This window comes from Monodelphis domestica, chromosome 4 (assembly GCF_027887165.1).
Source record: "Monodelphis domestica isolate mMonDom1 chromosome 4, mMonDom1.pri, whole genome shotgun sequence".
NCBI classification, from domain to species: domain Eukaryota; kingdom Metazoa; phylum Chordata; class Mammalia; order Didelphimorphia; family Didelphidae; genus Monodelphis; species Monodelphis domestica.
Window position 1 is genome coordinate 132,781,440 of NC_077230.1, and position 23,696 is coordinate 132,805,135.

General features: G+C 36.5%; 1 protein-coding gene across 5 annotated transcripts in view; it reads right to left on the reverse strand.

Moving 5' to 3' along the window:
* The window catches only part of ZRANB3 (zinc finger RANBP2-type containing 3), a 210,242-nt gene that overhangs the window by 97,991 nt on the left and 88,555 nt on the right, over window positions 1-23,696 (reverse strand). For 4 of the 5 annotated variants that reach the window (XR_008911173.1, XM_007494093.3, XM_007494092.3 and 1 more), the window contains exons 4-5: window positions 5,804-5,982; window positions 1,128-1,359 (exon numbers count right to left, since the gene is read on the reverse strand). Coding sequence is in view for 4 of the 5 variants with exons in the window: in XM_007494093.3 (XP_007494155.1) it covers window positions 1,128-1,359; window positions 5,804-5,982 (411 nt within the window). In the remaining variant the exon portion in view is untranslated. Of the gene's footprint in view, window positions 1-1,127; window positions 1,360-5,803; window positions 5,983-21,401; window positions 21,527-23,696 lie in introns of all 5 variants that reach the window. The other variant, XM_007494094.3, reaches the window with a different exon arrangement.

The window sequence follows — 23,696 nt, forward strand, 5'->3', positions numbered from 1 at the left end:
AGAGTATCCAGAAGATAAAAATGGGCACGAGTGCCAGACTTGATCTCCTCTTCTTAAACCCTTTTTTATTTCTGCTGATGGCATAACAATTATTCTATTCATTCAGCTTCATAATGTTAGAGGCATCTTTGATTTTCTCCTCCCCCACCAGGTCCCCTCTCCAATTCAGGCAGAGGCCAAATCCTACTGACTGTACTGCCATAAAATCTCATCTGTCTCTGTCATTCTCCTCATTCATATGGCCAATCATCCAGTTTAAAACTCTATTCTCTCTCATAATCCACTGTCTTAGCATCCAAATCAGTCTATTTCCATTATATTTCATCTCTAAGACATCCTCTACACAGTTGCCATAATAATATTCCTGAAGCACAAGTAAGATATGACAATGTGACTTCTCTACTCAGTTTTTAGCAGCTCACTATTATTTCTACAGTAAAATAAAAATTCCTTTATCTAGTACTTAAGATTCACCAGAAAAAAGACTCTAATTTACCATTGTATTCACTCACTTGTGTTCCAGGTAAAGTGAACTATTTACTGTTTCTCAAACTCAGAAGTACACTTCCATTCTCTATCCCTTCACATAGGTTGTCTGGAGTCTAGAATGCACTTTCTGTATCTTAAAATCTTTAATGTTATTCCTAATTAAAGTAAGATACCACAACTTCGATGAAACCTACTGTAACCTCCTGGTTGATGGTCCTTCCATAAATTCTTATTATTATCTGTGATGTAAAATCAATTTCCCCCTGCTCAATCCTCATTCCTACCCTTTGCCTCATCATACATATAGGATATACACTCCTTGAAAACAAGTATTGTTCAGTTTTTTCTATTTTTGTTATTGTTCTATCCTCAATGCCTAGATATAATGCCTTAAAACAAAGTAGATATACTAAATATTTGCTTGTACACAGTGTTTAGGTCCACATGCTAACTCTGTTAGAGAATGTTCACTATAAAATATTTTTTAATGATTACTAGCTTTCTAGCAAAAATACTAAAGAATTCTCTCTGGTGACTAAAGTATCTAAATTTGAGAACAGATTTTACAAAATCAGAAAGTCATTGATGCAATTAACATTACTGAGAAAAGCACATACTAAAAATACTACTTTTAATACCTCTTCAGGTCTTCCCAAAGCTGGAGTCCCAGTAAGAAGAATGGCTCTTCTAGAGTTTTGTATTATTGGCAATAAAATCTTGCTTCGGGATGCATTTCTGGACTTCATGTAGTGTGATTCATCTATTATAACGACTTTAAAGTTCTGATTGTACAGAGTGTCTATCAGGAGTTTGGCATCTGTAGTTAATAGACCGTAACCTAGAACTGTTACTTTGCTGGTCGATATACTCCTAGGAAAGGAAATAGAGGTTTTAAAAAAATGTTAATTACCAATTTATCATAAAAACATAAATATAGTTGGAGAAGAGAGAATAAAAGGGGAATAGAAGAATAAAACAAGAGACTAATCTTATTTTTGAAAAAAAATTATATTTCATATGTTCCTAGTTTTAAGAGAAAAGATTATAAAATTGGAAGTTTGAATGCTTAAACAACAGTTGAAAAGCAATGATATTTAATGAGTGAAATATTTACAATATAAAAATTATTCCTGGGAAATATTTTTAATCTATTCATTTAATCACATGAATAAAAAGAATTTATCAGTTCATGATGGTAATATAAGTTACTTCTATTTCTTTTCCAGTTATTTTTTTTCTTTAGGATATTTTCCAGGGTTATATTTTCATTTTTCCCACCACTCTTCCCTCCCCACTACTGGAGCTGACAAGCAATTCCCCTGTGTTATACATGTATCATTGTTCAAAACCTATTTCCATATTATTCATATTTGCAGTAGAGAGATCTTATAACATCAAAACCCTAATCATATCCTCATGAAACCATGTAACTGATCCTATGTTTTTCTTCTGCATTTCTACTCTGACAGTTCTTTCCCTGGATGCAGATAGCATTCATTCTTATAAATTCCTCTGGATTGCCCCAGGTCATTGCATTGTTGCTAGTAGAAAAGTCTATTACATTCAATTGTGCCACAATGTATCAGTCTCTGTGTACAAAGTTCTCCTGGTTCTGCTCCTTACACTCTGCATCAATTCTTGGAGGTCATTCCAGTTTACATGGAATTCCTCCAGTTCATTATTCCTTTCAGCACAATAATATTCCATCCTCATCTGATACCACAATTTGGTCAGCCGTTCCCCAATTGAGGGATGCCCCCTCTTTTTCCAATTCTTTGCCACCACAAAGAGCATGGCTATAAATATTTTTATACAAGTATTTTTCCTTATTATCCCTTTGGGGTATAAACCTAGCAGTGGTATGGCTAGATCAGAGTCTTCCAGTTATTTAGAAAACAGAAAAACAGTTTAGATGTGCATAGATGACTATTCTAAATGATTACTTCAACATGTTTTCTATATGAATGATAGTGAAAACTAACAATAGATAATATTATTCAGTTCTCTGCTTTCTAATAGTTAAAACAGAACACAACTGTCAATGGCAGGAAGACAATCAGAATTTTAAAATTTTACTTGGATTTAGCAAGCGTAACCGTGAAAATGTGGGTTTCAAGATTGTAAATTGCCAAAACTGTAAAGATAATTTTTAGTGTCTTGATTTAAATAAAAAATAAGTGGTCACCGTGGGAAAAATTCCCAAATATGAAAATATCCAAGTCAGCTGGGTTTATGGAGGTTTTAATTAATACAAATGAAGGAAATTAAGGAAAGGGAGAGAGAGAAAATAGTATGAAGGACCTAGGCCAAATGGCCTAGGCCTGAGCCATTAGAGAGACTAGTCAGTCTTTAATCACTCACCACAAGATCGTCCTAAAGCAAAACTCCAGTCCTTCACTGAAATCCTCAACTACTGAACTGAGTTCAGAGACCCAGCACCTCCAACTAACTCCAAACTCCAACCTCCATGGCAAACTCCAACTAGTCTGAACTCCAACTAAGTTCAGAGGGCCAGCTCCTCCAAACTAACTAAAAACTCCCCCTAAGTTCGGAGAGCCAGCTCCTTTTAAAGAGAATTTTCTCTTATGTCACCTCCCCTAAATTTTCACATCTACCAATCACAGTAGACATGTTCCCCAGGACTGTCCATTCTTAGTTCACATCTTCTTTTGTTATCACCTTCTCTGAGTAGACCAAAACTTCACACCTCTTGCCTTTTGTAAGTTGCCGAGTGATTAATTTAACCATTATAGTTACTTAGCACCCTTTTGCATTAGATCTAAAAATAGACCTAGCTTAGGGTTTTTGTTTCACTATAAGTATGAGTTGGGGACTTTTTCATTGTTCCATCAGGAGTTTACAACTTTATCTTTCCCTAAAGTATGCCTAAGTATGGGTGGAGTAATGTTAAAATTCCCAAAACATTCCTGATCAAGTACCTATATTTGTTACAATAAAGGAATAGCCTTAACCAAATCTTCTAAGGTAGAGTCTGAGCCGTTTTAAGATTCACACAAGAGAATCTTTGATTTTCTCTTTCTACTTAGGAAACAAAATGTCTGCTGAAGAAATTTTAAATAGTGATATTATAAATAACCAGGCAACGACTGAAGGGAAGATAATCTATATGTGAATCAAATAAAATTGGTATTATCATTTCTTTAAGCATCATGTTATAAAATTATGTGGTTATATGACCAAAATAAGACTTTGAAGAAAAAGACATGGCTATGCATTTAACAGCAAGTATAATTTGTGTTGGCTAAAAATGATCAAAGTTCCATAGCTCTTTATGATTTCCACAATCTTTCAATTTCTACTACTGTAAATCTTGAAATCTCTCAGACTTGTGAATGTTAAAAATTTCCCCATCGGGGAATTCTTAATTGGAACAAATTCCCTACTGAGAAACATTCCCCATTTTGATGTGAGAACTTGCCAGGATCAGAAATGGGAGGACCTCTACTCCAACCGTACTTAAAACTGCTTTAGGAAAGAAAACTCCTTGCTAAACAATGAAAATACTTGGACCCATGCTTATAATAAGGCAAGGAGTTCTTTGAGCCAGGCCTGTTTTTAGAATTGATACAATGGGATGCTAGGTACCTAAAAGGGTCGGGCAAGTTTTCTCTTGATGAGATTAGTTGACTCAGCTGTGTTTTCTCTCGTTCAGACTTACTGAGGAAATTGGTCGACTTAGCAGGAATTTAGATGGGCAGTCCTTTGGAAAGCGTCTACAGTGACTGGTAGATGTAGGGACTTAGGGGAGGTGACATGGGAGAAAAACCCCTATATCAGAAAAAGCAGAATCTCTTGAGGAAATATCCTTTTGGAGAAATTCCTTTTGGAGGATCTCTGATGAGGATCGCTTGGGAAGAATCTCTTGAGAGAGGCTCTGGAGAAGGGAAGCTCTTGGAGGACAATCTCTAAGGAGGTCTTGCTGGAGCTCTCTCTGATGAAGTCAGCTGAGATGGAGCTGGCCTGGTGTCACTAGAATCCTTGTTTAGGCAGACCTTGTGGTGAGTGTTAAAAGACTGACTGACTGATTCTCTTTCTTAAGACTCAGGTCTAGGCCATATTGGCTTGAGGCCCTTCATAATTATTCCTTTCCTACTCTTTCTCTCTTTCTCTAATTCCTCATTATATTATTAATTAAAAATCTCTATAAAACCCAGTTGACTTGGGTATTTGAATAATTGGGAATATTTCCCTGGCGACCACCTTATATTTGATTTAAAAACCAAGATACTGTAGTGAAACATATTTTCTGTGGTCAAATTTACTCACCCTCTCTTATATCTATCACAATTTATATCTTCCACTATTTTAATCACTACAGTTTAAGACCACAACCATTTAAAATCTAACACTACCTATATAAAAAAATAAGTAACTAATTATACAGAAATAGCAAACTATATGTACTAAATTTGTTTTAAACTATTTTTCCCATACTCTCAGTCTTTAGTATCATAATGAAATGTGTTATTAAATTTCAAACAACTTCAAAAATTTCTACAATTCTTTAGTTATTACTTTTTAAATATCCCTCAAGTGGGACTTATAAGAAAAGAATGCCATCCACATTCAGAGAAAGAACTGTAAGAGTAGAAACATAGAAGAAAACAACTGCTTGATCACATGGTTCAATGGGGATATGATTGGGGAGGTAGACTCTAAGCGATCACCCTAGTGCAAATATTAATAATATGGAAATGGGTCTTAATCAATGACACATGTAAAACCTAGTGGAATTGCTCATTGGCTATGGGAGGTGGGTGGGAGGAGGAGAGGGAAAGAACATGATTCATGTAACCATGGGAAAATATTCAAAATGAATTAATTAAATAAATAAACTTAAAACAAAAAATAAATAAATACATATCCCTCAAGTAACTAAGCATAAATGGTTGGGAAAAATATGAAATTCTTCATAGGCTCTAGAAATTTATTAATTTGAATGGCCAGTTTATTTATAAAGGGACTTGACATAAGTGAATGAATAAGAATAGAAGGAAAAGAGGTTTTGTAATATAATTTTAAAAGATAATTCATTAAATACTAAAAATATTTTAAGTATGCCTACATTAATACTTAAATGAATTACATGTCCATCAAAAGTTTCAAAAAACCATCTAAGTCATATAAAACAAGTAAATTCAGAATTTTTTGCATGAATTAAAATAAAGAAAACTCATGCTAATTAGCAAAGGAAAACAAGAGCATCGAATTAATTTTCTAAGTTACACGGAGACATAAACTTTTTAAAAGTACACATTTCATACACTCTGAAAAACAATTAAATTGTTCTTACCCAATATCAGTTTTATTCTGAATAATGACAATCTCTTGTGGTCCTAGTTCTGGAATCCATTTCTCAATCTCCTCTGTCCAAGGATATCTCAGAGATGAAGGAACAACTATTAAAAGAGGCCATTCGTTTTTATAGAAATAAGCTATGGCAACTGCTTGAATTGTTTTTCCTAGACCCATCTGAAGAAAAAATAAGAAAAAAAAGGAAAGAACATTACTAAGAAAGAATATGTACATCAGAAAAGTATTTAAAATAGCATGAACCTTGGGATAATAATTAAGTTTAAATCATATTGGACTGTATAAAGTATCTATTTTTAAAAGAAAATAGGCTAGAAGGCAGGTTGGTGACTCACAGCGGATTGAAAACCAGGCTCAAAGATGGCAGGTTCTGGGTTCAAAACTAACCTTTGACATTTCCTATCTGTGTGACCCTGGGTAAGTGTCTTAACCCCTATGGCCTAGCTTTTATTGCTCTTCTGCCTTGGGACCAAAACATAGCATTGATTCTAAAATGGAAACTGAGGATTTTTAAAAAAAGAAAGAAAAAAGACTTGCTTATTAAATGTAAGTTGTAGTGATTATGACAGTAGGAAATCTTACTATTTTTGCATAAGAGAGAATTATAAAATTCCTGTCTTAATGCTTCTTATAAGCTGAATTAAATGAAAATAATTTACTTGGTTAAAAAAACAGAGTTCAAATTATGCATCAGATATTTACTACATGACCTATTCAAATCACTTAACCTCTCAGCCTGTTTCCTCATATGTATAATGAGGTTAATAGCATCAACCTCAAATATTTATTGTAAGAATATAAATAATATGTAAAATGCTTTATAAAATGTAATGGGCTATATGTTATGTATATCATTACTATTAAGGATCACTTTTATTCACCATACACAGGAATTTTTAAAGCAGAAAGAAATTGATGAAATCAAGAATCTAAATATGATAAAGAAATACTCCAGACCCTCTTATCAACAACAAAGAGGCCAGAGAGAAACATGAAAGTGCTTTTTGTGCAACCTGGTGGGTCACATAGTAAAAGACTCTTACTTCAAGAAAAAATATGAGCTGGGTAACAATAAAAATATTAGGAATCAAGGAAAAACTTACTACAGGTCCAATAACAATTGCTATAATCACTGCTCCTGGAAAAATAATTCAGAAACCCCAGATCTTAAAAGTATCCAGGCAGCTATTCAATCTGGAGCAAAGCCATGTAGTAGCTAAAGGCAAATATTTATCATGAAGCCAAGACCCTAAATTAATTGAGAAAAAGAGTGGGCATGGGAGAAAGGATTGGAATAGTTTAAAACATGATAAGGGACAAAAAGGATTGAAATTAAACTACAAAAAGGGAGAAGAGATGACATGGGTGGTACCCGGAAATGAATTTATAGGTTCTGTGAGAGTTTCTTATGAAGGACTAAATCAAAACATGAGTAAAGAGCAGAGACAAGTTAAGGAGATAGAATTGAAGATCAAAAATAAAGTAGCAGAGATGAGACAAGATATAGGAAATTCATACAGAGGGAGCATAGTAACCAGTCAAGAGAACACAAAAGAACAAATCAAAACAAATCTGGAAAATTTCTTTGGGTGCAGATTGGGTATAGGGATTGATCAGAGAAGAAAACCTGATGCTAACTTGCATCAACATCATAAATTGACAAAAACAACAATAAGGAAACAAAATGTCAATTCCCTAAACCAATACAGTTATGTGAATGCACAGACTATGGTTACTAATGCAAATGTATCTTTAAAACATAAATACAATGTAAACACTCTCACAGATATGAACAAATCCCCACTTGGATTGATTAAAAGTACAATTAGCTGTTTGGTGCAGACTACAATAGAAAAAAGACCTAGCCTGAATCCTGAAGCTAAGATTTTTCACCCTGTACATTACAAAATGGAAAATTCAAATCTAAATGATTATACATCTAAAAATGAAGTTAAAATTGAAAATCTAATTCAAGATATTGAAAATGTAACAACTGTTAAATCTGTAAATAAATGGCAGGAGCTACTGGGGAAATACATCAGGTCTCAGAGTTCAAAAGCACAATGGTTAACCTAGGTCCTCTCACCACTGATCATACTTTCCTCCTAATTCCTGGATGTCTGGTTAACCTTTTAGGACATGATTTTTTATGTAAAATTGGAGCAACTCTGCAATGTGAACAATCTGGAAATATATATTTTCATCTACCCAAACATCCATTAAAGCATTATCCATTACTATATCTGGAGCAATTGTAGGAAAAACCTGAACAAATACAGGCATTGACATCAATGTACGAAATTCCTGAAGACATACCACAAGGGATTTTTGCTAAACATCAGAATGATGTGGGTAGAATTAAATCTGCAGAAGCAGTAAAAATAGAAGTCAGGGATGGTGTACCTCCTAAGAAACCTCAATACAAACTGAGTAAGGAAGATATTCAAAGTATAACTCTAATCATCAACAGTTTACTGGAGCAAGGCATTTTAAGACCAACAGGGTCTGAATTTAATAGTTCAATTTTAGCTATTAAGAAAAATAAACTAAATGCAGATGGCACTTCTTCCTGGAGATGTGTGGAGGATCTGAGGGCAGTGAACAACTTTATCAAGAAAACTCATACCTTTACACCTTCTCCAAATGATATCATTACACAAATTCCAACCAATGCCTGATGGTACACTGTGATTGATCTGGTTAATGCATACTTCACTATACCACTGCACCCTGACTCCCAAAACATTTTTGCATTCTCGTGGGGACAAAATACGCTATGCTGGATGAGGCTTGTCCAGGGCTGTTTTGAATCAGTCTCTATCTTCTGTCAATTGCTTCAGAGAGACGTTGCAACTATCAGGTTCAAATAGCAAGTTGGTGCACTATATCGACGATTTACTTCTAACATCTCCAGATCCAAAGACATGCTTAGAAAACTCAAAAAAGACTACTGATAGAGCTGTATAAGAGAGGACACAAGGTCTCTAAGAAGAAGATTCAGTGGGTACTATCAAAAGTAGAATATCTAGGATTTATCCTGGAAAAATCTCAAGCAAAAGAATAGCAGATATACAGAAGCTAGGAATCCCTAGGGCTAAGGAACACCTCAGAGAATTCCTAGTTTCTCACGACAGCATATCATAGGGTATTCCCATATTGAACAGTGCTTGACTGACTTGACAAAGAATGAAATAAAAGAACCATTGTAACTAACTAAAGAACAACTCCATGCTTTGTCAAAGTTAAAACAAGCTATTCTCATGGCTCCAGCTTTAGGGATACCAAACTACCAGAAGGAGTTCCACTTGCATATTCACGAAGCTCAGGGCAAAGCTTCTGGGGTATTGGCACAATATCTGGAGTTAAATTTAAGAACTGTACCATTCTACAGTATGATCCTCAACACGCTGGCACAGGGGATGGTACACTTCCTGAGGAGCATTGTTGCAACAGCTTTCATGGTAAAGAAAGCAAATGACATCATATGGGATGCAAGGGGAATGTATATTCTGCGCATCAAATCGAAAAACTCTTAAGGTCACAGAATATGCATGCGTTCATTTGCCAGGCTGTCTCAGTATGAGATCATTTTGCTGGGGAATGACAACATAACCGTTCATGGGTGTATACCTTTAAATCCAGCTACTCTGATTCCAGATGTGCCATTGGGTGTGGAACCACTGCATGACTGTAAACAAGTGGTGGAAATTATGTATAAGCCTAGGGAAGATCTTAAAGATATACCCCTTAGTAACCCAGATATGGAGTTATACATTGATGGATTCTCATACATCTATAGAGGACACAGGTCACAGGTGCAACAGTGGTGAATAATGATAAGATGCTTTGGCATGCTTCGTTACCAAGTCACGTCAGTGCCCAGGGAATAGAATTGAAGGTGTTACTCCAAGCTCTCGAGTTGGCAAAAGGCAAAAGAGTGAATATTTACACGGACTCTGCTTATATATTTGCCATTATTCACTCTAATGCTTTTATTTGGAAAAACAGAGGTTTTATTAAAACAGCTTGAAAACCAATTGCATATAAAGACCTGAGTTCTCATCTGATAGCTGCTGTCAACTTGCCAAGGGAAATGCTGTAATTAACTGTAAAGCACATACCTATGGCAAGGACAAAATATCCCTAGTATAAATAAAAATTATTTGGGCAAAGAAAAAAGCATCTGCAAAATGCAAAGGAAGTTCAGAACTTTTGGAACACCAATAAATGGAGGAGGGGAGGCGGTTCCAATAGAACCTTGGAAAAAGCAGTTAAGAGGCTTCAGCTGCCTGAGACTTGATTCCTGCTTGGCTGTTTCTACCTGAAGGTGGAAGACAGACCCCTGCATCTTCTCTCTAGCCATTGCCATCTACCTAGACTGTGAGCTGAAGAGAAATTTGATTTAGCCCAAAAGAGACTTGTCAGCAGTTCTGTTGATATCTACCCTTAGGGGAAGAAAATTTTGTTTTCTGAACTGGCTATATTTCAAATCTTCAATCAACAAGATAACTTCCAAATTAGGGAGACCCTAATTTCCCTCTTTCCCCTCCAACCTCTTCTTACCCCTCTCCATAAAGAATAAAAGACCCTTTAGTGAAAGGCCTGGTTGTGGGATTTGGTTATTAGGGGGAAAAATCTTCAAATTACCATCTGTGAGAAGATCATTACCCTGACAGTTGAAAGAAACAGGAAGTAGTGTAGGGGAGGGGCTCAAGAAGATTCAGTTTCTTCCTTGGCTTGCTTCCTGGTGCAACTTCTATAAAATTCCCTACCACTATAATTCACCAAATTTCATTATTTACTACACTAGGAAGCCAGATTTGGTCCCTACCATGTGCTGAATCTTTCCCTAGTGGAAAAGCATGATCTTACCAAAGCTTACTATAGGGATGAGTTTCAGTCATGGAAAAAGCATCTGGGAGTCAAATTAGTGAAGGGCATTTGGTTGGCTCAAGGTGGGAAACCAATTCTCCTCAAGAAGTTATACCAACATCTGTGTAATGTGATTCACACCAAAGGTCATTATGGAGTGCAATTAATTCTAGATATGATACGGATATTTTGGACTGCACCAGGGATATCTACAAATGCTATCAGAGTTTGTCAGGCATGTGACGTATGTAGGAAATTTAATCAGGGGCATTTTAAGAATGTAGCATTGGGGGGGGGGGGGCAGCTGGGTAGCTCAGTGGATTGAGAGCTAGGCCCAGAGACGGGAGGTCCTAGGTTCACATGTGGCCTCAGACACTTCCCAGCTGTGGGACCCTGGGCAAGTCACTTGACCCCCATTGCCTAGCCCTTACCACTCTTCTGCCTTGGAGCCAATACACAGTATTGATTCCAAGACGGAAGGTAAGGGTTAAAAAAAAAAAAAAGTAGCATTGGGAGGCAAACTTTTAAGCTATAAGCTATTCCAATGTCTGCAAATTGACTACATAAACATGCCTAATGACAAGGGATTTAAATATGCATTGGTTATTGTGGATTGATTGACAAGATGGGTTGAGACATATCCAACTAGGAGTAGTAACATAGCCATAGTAATAAAATCATTACTGAAATAAATAATTCCCAAGTATGGCATTCCTGATATTATAGATTCAGACAGGGGGACACATTTCACTTCTCAAATCCTGCAAGAAGTGTACAAGAATTTGGGGATAAAATGTAGTTTGTATGATGTATATAGACTTCAGAGTTCAAAGCAAGTAAAACACATGAACAAGGAATTGAAAACAACCATGAGGAAACTCTGTGTACAAACACTTGAAGTGGACAGATGTTCTTCCTTTAGCTTTATTTCAACTGAGGATAAGACCCAGAGGTGACTTGCACATCTCCCCATTTGAAATTCTATATGGTCAACCTTTGTGGCATGGTAGAACAGGAAAACCATCATATATATCTATGCTAAAAGGAGAATGCCAATTCTATACCTTTTTAGTAGGAATACAAAATATGTTGGAAGAATTAAGAAAGCTAGGGTTATTAGTACTGTAAACCTTAAAATTTCTTAGACTTATAAATGTTGGAAATTTCACCATTGGGAAATTTCATACTTGAAAAATTTCCTACTGATAGTCTATTGGAATGTGAACCCCCTTGGCATGGGAGGGTCCTTCTCCTCCCTACTTAAGATTGCTTTAGGACAGAAACCTTTTGCTGAACAATGGAAAGGGCTTTGACCTATACTTAAGCATAGAACAGGAAGTTCTTTGAGTCATGATTGATTTTAGAATTGATACAATAGAGATACTTGGAATGACAGAACCAGGTCTTAGAATCTCCACCCTACTCAGTCCTAACAGGATTTAGGAAGGGCTGCAGCAGCAAAGATCAAGATTTAATTATTTGAGAATATGACCTTCAACAGACATGTGCAAAGGGGCAGACCTCTGGGCGGTCCTGGGTTAAGCTAGAGCCACCATTGGCACAGGGAAGACATGGACAGTGATTGGTAGATGTGAGAACTGAGGGGAGGGAACTTGGATGGTTTCCTTAAAGATAGAGGGGTCTGAGGACTGAGGGGGGTGGGTTGGAGAGGTTTTTGGTCTGAGAGGTGGTGCTTTAAGAGTTGGCTCTGAAGGAAGCTGGAGGTGGAGGCCCCTGAGACTGTTTCTCCATTTTGGTCATGTGAGTAATAGTGACTGATCTCCTTTCTTTGCCTCAGCTATCTAAGGGCTTGGGCCTTTTGGCCCAGCCTAAATAGAGGGGGTATTTAAGCCCTATTCCTCTCTCTCTCTCTCTCTCTCTCTCTCTCTCTCTCTCTCTCTCTCTCTCTCTCTCTCTCTCTCTCTCTCTCTCTCTCTCTCTCTCTCTCTCTGTCTCTCTCTCTGTCTCTTTCTCTCTCTCTCTAATACCTTTCTTCCTCCTGTTTGTAATTAAACTCCATAAAAGGTTGACTGCTGACTTGAGTTTTCATTTAGGAATTACATAGCTGAATTCCTTGACGACCTTAAATTAATATATATCAGTCTTTTAAAGTGATTTCCTTGTCACATTGTGGCTGACCACACGGGAGTCTAAAGAATTCTCTCAATAAACTTCTGAAATTCCTTGCCTTTTTACTCTGCCTTCTCACCACTTAGTCCTTTTTAACAACAAACTTGACTTAAAGACACAGCTGCTAGAACATGTGAGTATAAAAAACCTTTTCTCTCTTCTCTTTTCTCCTTAAGTTAAATTGGAATCAGCAGTTTTTCTTTTTCTTCCCTTTAATCTTAAGGGACAGCTGGGTAGCTCAGTGGATTGAGAGCAAGGCCTAGAGAAAGAAGGTCCTGGGTTCAAATCGGATCTCGGATACTTCCCAGCTGTGTGACTCTGATAGTTAGATAGAAAACAGCTGTTTTAAATCTCAGCAACAGGACCCTAAAGTCCTGGCTGGAAGAGCTGTTTCTAAATATCCTTTCCCTTAAGGAACAACTTCCTAGATTAGAAAAAAAAAAAAACCCTGTGGAAAGTTTGTTGCTTTGCCCTGCTCCCCATGTGTTTTGTGAAGACTGTTAGAGAAATAATTACAAAATATATATATATAAAAATGAGTACTACATTCTTTGACATTTATATGGCAGCTGAAGAATTAGGGGCATTGAGAAATGCAGGATACCTCCAAATTTTTATATTAATAGGTACTGTCATTTTTGTACTCCTCAATACTATATTTAGAGATGCTAAAATAAAAAATATTGAGGATAAAATAGAAAAAATTGAGGATAAAATGCAAGCCCAATTAGAAGATCTAAAATGTTTCTTACAGGATCAATTGGCAAACACCCACTCTACCAGAAACAGACCTGTTTCTGAACCTTTGAATGAGGAAATTTCCTTCCCTGAAATAGAGATGGAAAATACCTTCCCTATAGCTCAGTTAACAGACTACTTCTCTCGTGCAGTCTAGTTTGGCTGGTTTACCAAACACAGGTAAAAGAGCAATATATAATGAGCCCAGGAATGTAGACTGAAATGAAGCTGTGCTGCTTTTGCTTTTCTGTTTTTTAAATTGTATTTTTTCCCAGATTACATGTAGAGGAGGCAGAGTCAAAATGGAAGCTTAGAGACAGCAAAAGTTCAGACATACCCAAAGCCTTCCTCATTGAATCAAAAACACAATGCTTTGAGGGAACTGAAAACCAACTCTAACAACAGGACAGAGTTAGGGAACCCTCCTGCTGGTCTCAACTTAAAAAGTACTCCCCCCAAAAAAACCTGAACTCTAGAATATGTAGATTTAAGGGGAAGGAAAAAGGAAGGACCCAGGATCCCTCTCCCACCTACAGTGCTGAGTTTCCAGCAGTGGTTAGAATTTCTGAGTGGGCAAGGGAGCTAGTCCAGAGGGAATATCTTGTTGGCACAGCTGTCACAAGCTCAGGGCATTGAACACAGGCAGCTTATAGGCAGCTGGAGAAGCACAGAGCAGGTGGCCTAGGTGGGGACAAGACACTCCATCTTGCTTCCCCCCTTCTCAATGTTTTAGCCTCAGGGCACAGCCAGCTTTGCAGATCAACTCTACCCTAGTTCAATCTTCTCAACATGGCAGATAAGAAGCATTCAGAGGGCAGGGAAACTCAAGCTCCAACACTCCTCCCCCATAGACTAATCTGAGAGCCTTGCTAAGTTCCAAGGGCAAAGGCTTCAACAAAATATAGGCAAGGGAGAAGCCCAGCTCCTCTTCAGTTTCTGTAGCCAGCTGAGGAAAATCTGGCCTCAGGGCTCATTAATAACATTAGCCTAACCTGGTCAATCAGCAGAGCAGAGAAGAAGCCTCTTCAGCACAGCACAGCCCAAACCCACAGATTCAGCAAATAATGATAGGAGCAAGACTACAGGCAATTACAGGTGGGAAAAGAAGGGGGGGAAAATGAGTAAACAACAGAAAAAGAAAAAAGAAATTATAATCAACAGCTTCTATCCAGGCAATGAACAAAGAGCAAATGGAACAGAGAAGGATTAAGGAAAACAAAGCAAAAAACACAGAAACTCCAGAGAATTTGGAAGAACTCAAAATACAATTAAAAAAATAATTAAGAAAGGCAGAAAACAACTGGGAAAAGAACTTAAAAAGGCAAATAAATCACCTAGAAACAGAAAACAGTGTCTTCAAAGCCAAAATTAACCAGCTTGAAAACGAGGCAAAGGAGATGAAAGATTAGGAGAAGGAAGATCAAAAAGCCAGTAATGAAATTCAGTTTTTAAAAACTAGAATCCAACAACTAGAAGGAAATGACTTCACAAGGCAGCAGGAAGCTATAAAATTAAATCAAAAGAATGAAAAAAATGAGGAAAATATGAAACACTTCATCCACAAAATGGAAGATCTAGAAAGCAGGTCTGGGAGAGACAACTTAAGAATCATTGGACTACCAGAAGATCATGACAAAAGAAAAAGTCTAGACACCATTCTACAAGAAATTATCCAAGAAAACTGCTCCAACATTCTAAAGAGGAAAAAGTACTGATTGAATGAATCTACAGATCACCCCCTGTACTTAATCATTAATTGATAACACCCAGGAATGTTATAGCCAAATTCAAGAACTACCAGACCAAGGAAAAAATATTACAAGCTGCTAAGAAGAACTCATTCAGATATCATGGAATAACAGTTAGGATAACACAGGATCTAGCTGCATCTACACTGAAGTACTGAAAGACATGGAATATGATATTATGGTAAGTAAGGGAACTAGGTCTACAACCAAAAATCAACTACCCAGCAAAACTGACAATATTCTTGCAGGGGAAAGTATGGTCATTTAATAAAATAGAAGACTTGCAAGTATTCATAAAGAGAAGTCCAGACATGAACAGAAAATATGATGCCCAAACACAGAACTCAAGAAAATCACTAAAAAGTAAAAAAATAAACAAACAAAAAAACCATTTTTAATGGACCCAATACATATCCCTGATTTGTATAACTGCAAAAAAGAGGACATTGGTACCTCTTTAAAAATTGTTATTATCAGGGGGAAGCTGGGTAGCTCAGTGGATTGAGAACCAGGCCTAGAGACGGGAGGTCCTAGGTTCAAATCCGGCCTCAGCCACTTCCTAGCTGTGTGACCCTGGGCAAGTCACTTGACCCCCCATTGCCTAGCCCTTACCACTCTTCTGCCTTGGAGCCAATACACAGTATTGACTCAGAAGGTAAGGGTTTTAAATTTTAAAAAAAATTGTTATTATCATCTGGGTAGCTAGAAGAATAATACTTAGAGGGAACAGTGACAAACTGTATAGGATGGAATGCCAAGACATTTTATATATATATATATATATATATATAAAATTAGAGGTAAAAAAAAGAAGTTAATACTAAGAGAAATAGGAAAAGAGACAAAATGGGGTAACTTTATGTCATAAAGAAGCACATGGCAGGAGTGGAGTAGAACACCAATACACTGGAAGGGTAAAGAGGTCAGAGACAAGAAATACTTCATTCTTACATGCACTGAAATTGACTAAAAGAGGGAAGAACAATCAGATCCATTGGGGCAAAGAATTGATTCGTGTCCTATAGAGAAGTAGAAGGTTAATAAACAGACTGGTGGGGAGGGATGTAATACAAGTAAGGGAGAGCATGGGGGGATAGATTAAAAAGACACTAAAGAAAAATAAGAAGGGAATAAGAAGGGGGGGGGGAGCAAAATAAGGGTGGGAAATAGGGGGCCTGATTAAAAACAAAACACTGGTGTAGAAGGAAACAGTGAAAAAAGAAAGGATAGGACTAGGAATGGAAATCAAAATGTTGGGAAATACACAGCTGGTAATCATAATTATGAATGTGAATGGAATGAACTCACCCATAAAAGGGAAGCAAAGAGCAGAATGGATTAGAAACCAAAATCCTATCACATGTTGTCTACAAGAAACACACATGAGGAAGGTAGACACAAACAGGGTAAAGGTAAGCAAATGGAGCCAAATCTATTGGGCATCAATTGAGAAAAAGAAGGCAGTAGTCACAATCATGATATCTGACAAAGCCAAAGTAAAAATAGATCTACTCAAAAGAGATAGGGAAGGTAATTACATTCTGATAAAAGGCAGCATAGACAATGAGGAGATATCAGTACTCAACATGTATGCACCAAATGACATAGCATCCAGATTTCTAAAGGAGAAACTAGTGGAGTTCAAGGATGCAATAGACAGAAAAACTATACTAGTGGGAGATCTGAACCTTCCTCTATCCTAACTAGATAAATCAAACCAAAAAATAAATAAGAAAGAGGTAAGATATATGAATGAAATCTTAGAAAAGTTAGAGTTAGTAGGTATGTGGAGAAAAACAAATAGGGACAAAAAGGAATATACCTTTTTAGCAGCACATGGTATATTCACAAAGATTAACCATGTACTAGGGCATAAAAACATTGCAAACAAGTGTAAAAGAGCAGAAATAATAAATACAACCTTCTTGGCTCACAATGCAATGAAAATAATAATTAGTAAGGATACATGGAGAGGTAAATAAAAAATTAACTGGAAAATAAATAATATGATTCTCCAAAATTGGTTAAAGAACAAATCATAGAAACAATAATTTCATCGAAGAAAATGACAATGATGAGACATCCTTTCAAAATCTATGGGATGCAGCTAAAGCAGTATTCAGGGGGAAATTTATATCCGTGAGTTCATATATTAACAAATTATGGAGGGCAGAGATCAATGAATTGAGCATGTAAATTAAAAAACTAGAAAGTGAAAAAATTAAAAATCCTCAGATGAAAACTAAATTAGAGATCCCAAAAATTAAAGGAGAAATTAATGAAATAGAAAATAAAAGAACTATTGAATTAATAAGACTAGAAGCTGATACTTTGAATAAATAAATAAAATAGAAAAAGATCTGGTCAATCTAATTTTAGAAAAGGAAAGAAGAAAACCAAATTAACAGTATCATAGATGAAAAGGGAGACCTCACATCTAATGAAGAAATTAAGGCAATCATTAAAAACTATTATGTCCAGTTATATGGCAATAAATTTGGCAATCTCGGTGATATGGATGAATATTTACAAAAATGTAAATTGCCTAGACTAACAAGAGAAGAAATAGAATACCTAAACAACCCCATATCAGAAAAAGAAATTGAACAAGCCATCAAAGAACTCCCTAAGAAAAAATCCCTAGGACCTTATGGATGCACAAATGAATTCTATCAAACATTCGAAGAACAAGTAATCCCAATATTATACAAACTATGTGACAGAATAAGCAAAGAAGGACTTCTACCAAATTCCTTTTACGACACAAATATGGTACCAATTCCAAAGCCAGTCAGGTCAAAAACAGAGAGAGAAAACTACAGACCAAACTTCTTAATGAATATAGATACAAAAATCTTAAATAGGATACTAGCAAAAAGACTCCAGCAAGTGATCATGAGGGTTATTCACTATGACCAGGTAGGATTTATACCAGGAATTCAAGGATCGTTCAATATTAGGAAAACCATCCAAATAGTTGACTATATCAACAAGCAAACAAACAAAAACCATATGATTATCTCAATAGATGCAGAAAAATCATTTGACAAAATACAACACTCATTCCTATTGAATACACTAGAATGTATAGGAATAGGCCTTTTCTAAAAATAATAAACAGTATATGTCTAAAACTATCAGCAAACATCATCTGCAATGGGGATAAATTAGAAGCCTTCCTTGTAAGATCAGGAGTGAAACAAGGATGCCCATTATCAATCCTATTATTTAACCTTGTACTAGAAATACTAGCAGTAGTAATTAGAGAAGAAAAAGAAATTGAAGGTATTAAAATAGGCATTGAGGAGACCAAGATATCATTCTTTGCAGATGATATAATGGTCTACTTAAGGAATCCTAGAGAATTAACTAAAAATCTATTAGAAATAATCAACAACTTTAGAAAAGTTGTAGGATACAAAATAAACCCACACAAGTCATCAGCATTTCTATATATTTACAACACATGTCAGTAGCAAGAATTAGAAAGAGAAATTCCATTTAAAATCACCCTAGACAATATAAAATACTTAGGAATCTATCTGCCGAGACAAACGCAGGAACTATATGAACACAACTACAAAATACTTTCCACACAATTAAAACTAGATCTAAATAATTGGAAAAAACATTAATTGCTTATGGGCAGGCTGAGCTAACATAATAAAAATGACAATCCTTCCCAAACTAATATACTTATTTAACGCCAAACCCATTGAACTACCACAAAACTTTTTTTACTGAATTAGAAAAAACCATACCAAGTTTATTTGGAAGAACATATGATCAAGGATATCAAGGGAAATAATGAAAAAAAATGTGAAGGAAGGTGGCCTAGCAGTACCAGATCTCAAACTTTACTATAAAGCAGTGGTCATTAGATTACATATAGATAAAATTTTTAATAATTTTTTTAACATTTTGTGATCCAGGAAGGTAATAGAATATATGCAATATATATGCTATATGGAATATAAATTTCCATATTTGTCATGTTGTATGAAAGAAGACTCAGGTTGCTTCTACTAGAAAAAAATGATGAAGTAAATGAAGTTAAAAATGGCATGCTTTAATCTGCATTCAGACTTTATAATTTCCTTCTATGGTAGTGACCAGCCTTTTTTGTGATGAGTCCCTTGGAGTTTTCTTGGAACTTTGCATTGCTGATAACAGTTAAGTCATTCTCTATTGATCATTATATATTTTGCTATCTTGTGTACAATGTTCTCCTAGTTTTTGCTCATTTCACTTTGTATCAATTGATATAAGTCTTTCTAGGTATTTTTATGATCATCCATTTGTTATTTCTTATGGCAGAATAGTTTTCTATTACAATGCTATATTGGGGCTTGTTCAATTATTCCCCAAGTGATAGACATTCCTCCATTTTCCAATTCTTTGCCACTACAAAAAGAGCTGCTACAAATATTTTTATGTGGGGAAGTCCTTTTCCCTATCTTTTTTTTTAAACCTTACCTTCCATTTTAGAATAAATACTGTATATTGGTTCCAAAGCAGAAGAGAAGTAAGATCTAGTCAATGCGGGTAACGAGACTTACCAAGGATCACAAAGCTAAAAAGTCTTTTGCCTACCTTTAGTCTCTTCAGAATATAGACCACTTGGCAAAAAGTTGGAAAAGGAAGGGATGTCTCTCAATTGAGGAGGGGCTGAACAAACTGTGGTATATGATGATGATAGAATACTATTGAGGTGTAAGGAATGATGAATTGATGGATTTCTATAAGAACTTAAAAGATCTATGAAAGGAAATTCTTGGTTCTTTTCTACTCTGAGTTTATACTTTTGAAAAGGGAATCCTTCATTCTCTTTGCCTAGTTGGAGTTAAAATTTTGGTTAATCCTAACTTAAGTACCTCACTATATTGTGAAGATAGGATTAACTCTCCTTTGTCTACCTCTTGATTGAATCAACACAAGTTTGAACTAGGTGGAAGAGCTTGCAAATCACTTAGTAAATTAACATCCTACTTAGTGCTAGGTGAGAAGCCAGCAAGATACTTGGAGAACTCCACCTTTTTTCTAACTGGAACAGCCAGAAACTTTTTGAATTCTATTAAGAGTTCACACCCTCAGAAACAGTGAGCCCTTTCAATGAGTATTCATCTCTCCAGAAGGTGCAAACTGGTTCCCACAAACACTGCCCTCTGGGCAGTGCTAGACTTTTTGGAAGCTGTGTCTGTGCCCTGTGAAGAGGGGCAGGGACAGGAAACCACCATAAAAGCCATGAAATCCTTCAGCAGTGAGTCTGGTGAAGTTGAGTATCATGGAGAGTTTCTCCTGGATATAGTTTTCAAGGGAACACCACTGGGGACTGTGGCATGGATCATGACTTCAACTTAGACTCTTGACTCCTGGACTACTTTGTTGGGTGAATGAAAAGGCTGACTCCCTTCCTAGTTTCCTGAGACTAGCTTCCATCTTGGGGGAGGCCATGTGGATACTCACTACCAGCCCACCTAGCTGAGAACTAATATAGGTATTTTCTCTAACCTCTTTCACATTTCTCTACTTTATTGTTTCACCTCTATTTTGGTAAATAAACTTCTGACTTGAGATATAATATCAGTGACCACATTATTTTGTATAATTTAAGTCCCACCATTAAATTTAACGTTTACACCTGATGTGGAGTGAAATGAGCAGAACCAGGATAATATTGTACATAGAGTATAACATTGTTGGATGATTAAATGTAATAGATTTTGCTACTAAAAGCAATGCAAAGATCCAGGACACTTCTGAGGGACTTATGAGAAAGAATGGTATTCATATTGAGAGAAAGAATTGTGAGAGTAGAAATTCGGAAGAAAATATATGATTTATCATTTGCTTACACGGGTATAGGATTTGGGGTTCTGGTTCTAAAAGATTACTCTATTAAAATGAATAATATGGAAATAGGTTTTACATGATAATATATGTATAATGCAGTGGAATTGCTTGTCAACACTGGGAGAAGGGAGGTAAGAGGCAAGGGAAACAACAAAAATCATGTAACCATCGGGGAAAATTTTAAAAATAAAACAAACCCCCCAAAAAGAATATAGACCACTTAGTAGTGGTACTCACTGGGGCAAACAGTATATATGCAGGGTTTAATGGCCCACTGGGCTTGTTTCCAAATTGCTCTCCAGAATGGTTGTATTAGTTCACTGTGCCAGGTTTTAAAAGGCAGGATGAGTTCATATTTCATCCTAGAAGCAATAGAGAATCACTGTAGTTTATTAAATAGAGAAACAAAACACATTAGAGATATGATTTTTCCTCTATAAAAGAAAAAAAGCTGGAAAGACATCTTTAGAATAGCTACTAACAACCATCTCAGTCTGGAAGAGCTGCATGTGATCTTTAGATTACTTCACCCTACTTAGTCTAACAAAAACAGGAATGTCTACACCCATACTGAAGGATGAAATATTTAGGAGGATGGCCTATGACAGACATGTGCTAGCAAATGACAAATCAGAAACAATTGAAAGACCCCTGGGTTGTCCTAAATCAAGCTTAAGCTACCATTGGTACATGTGAGACACAGGAAAGTGATGTAAAAACCATCTATATATTTCATGTCACTTCCTCTCTCTGGGCCCTTTCCGTGGAGAGGTGGCTCTGGTGGCATCTTGCTGAGCGTTTCGGCATCTTGGCATGGTAGCAACTATTGTCTGGGTTTGGCGGTAAATTTTCCTTGATACTATACTGGGAGAAGCTTAGTAGCCTAGTTCAGGTGAGGCATATTAACTGAGCTCTCTCAAAGTTTAGGCTGATTCTTTTCTCCTTTACCTTCCAAAACACTATCCTTTTAGAAAAGCCTCTAATCTTCTTCAAAGACCTCATGGCAGAGGTCTTTGAACTCCCCCTGGCACAGGCCAGGTGGGAGAAATCCTATACCCTCTTTCGCTTCTCCTTAATTCCTTCCCTCTATATTAATTAAAATCACCATAAATTTCCAAACTGACTTGGGTATTTTATTTGGGATTTTCTCTGGCAACCAAATTAATTTAGATTAGGTCACAACCCTAAAATTATCCTTACATGCCACACATCTCTCCCTAATCTAAGCATGGACTTGGAGGACAAAAGCATTCCCTCCAGTTGGCTGTAAAGAATATACTTTAATAAATCTCATTTGGATATTTATATCTCATGTGTGGGTTTTCATCTTATCCCTTCACAGTATGGATGGTTATTTACAACATAATCATTCATTTGGAAAGGCCTTTGTTGCCAAATGTCAGAATTGAAATGGATAAGAAAAACTGATCAAGACTTTTTATTTTAAAACTTCTAGAACTCAGAAATAGGCAGCATTCAAAATGCCACAGAAAGGTCTTAATTCAACATTCCAGTGGCAACTCAAAATCAGTATCACCAAAATGGACTATATTTTATGTTCCCAAGAAGTCTTCTCTAAATTTTCCTATTTCTGTTGAGAAGTTTCAAAAACCTTCAATGAGCTCCTACTGCCTACAGAATATTCTGATTAGACTTTAAAGCTCCCTATTATTTGTGTCTCATTTTTTGAAATATTAGTCTCCATACACTCTTTGCTATATCTCCCTCCAACTTCTGTACTATCTGTGTCTAGGATGCCTCCCCTTTTTCAAAGGCAGAGATGCTGTGGGGTGGGCCAGCCTCCCACAGGGGATGGGGTCTTAGAAGAGGGAAGGTGTCGGGGAAATGATGAATGGGACACAGCTTTCGCATTCAACCTGCAGCACAGGTTTCACAGGATAAACTGCTCCACTTTGGCTGAGGCCTGGCTTTTTTTTATATCCTCATGATGACACATCTATTTGGCACAGTTTCATTCTCAACATACATGTTTCCTAACATGTAGAACCTAACAACAGACAGGAATCTAACAACAGACAGGAAGCCTAAGGAGATAGTCTATGCAACACTGTTACTAAGGACAGGATCAATGGGTAGAATGAACATGACCCAGATACAGGTTAGGGAATTCAGAGTACAGTTTTGCCAGAAGTTTTCATGCCTAGAAAAGAGGGTCCTATCTAAGTGGGTATATAAGAATCCTTAGGTTTAATTTTGTAAGTAGGCTCTCCTGGTAATATCCTGAGGGGGACATAGTGGTAAATCTGTATTAACCCTGAAAGCATGTTGCTCTCATCTATTTTTCCTGGGGCTAAATAAGAATAATAATCATGGCAATTCCAACAATAAGGGGATGTTAAAAATGAAAGTCACTGGGGGGGGGGGTTCAGTGGGTGTTTCCATCCTTCCTGGGGGCTGCTTTGCAGTCCCCGGTTTCCACCTGGACCATGTCAGTGTGGTCATTGATGGCTCCTGGCATAGAGAGTTTTTAGAAACACTATCTTCCTCCAAAGTATGCCTCAGGTATATGAG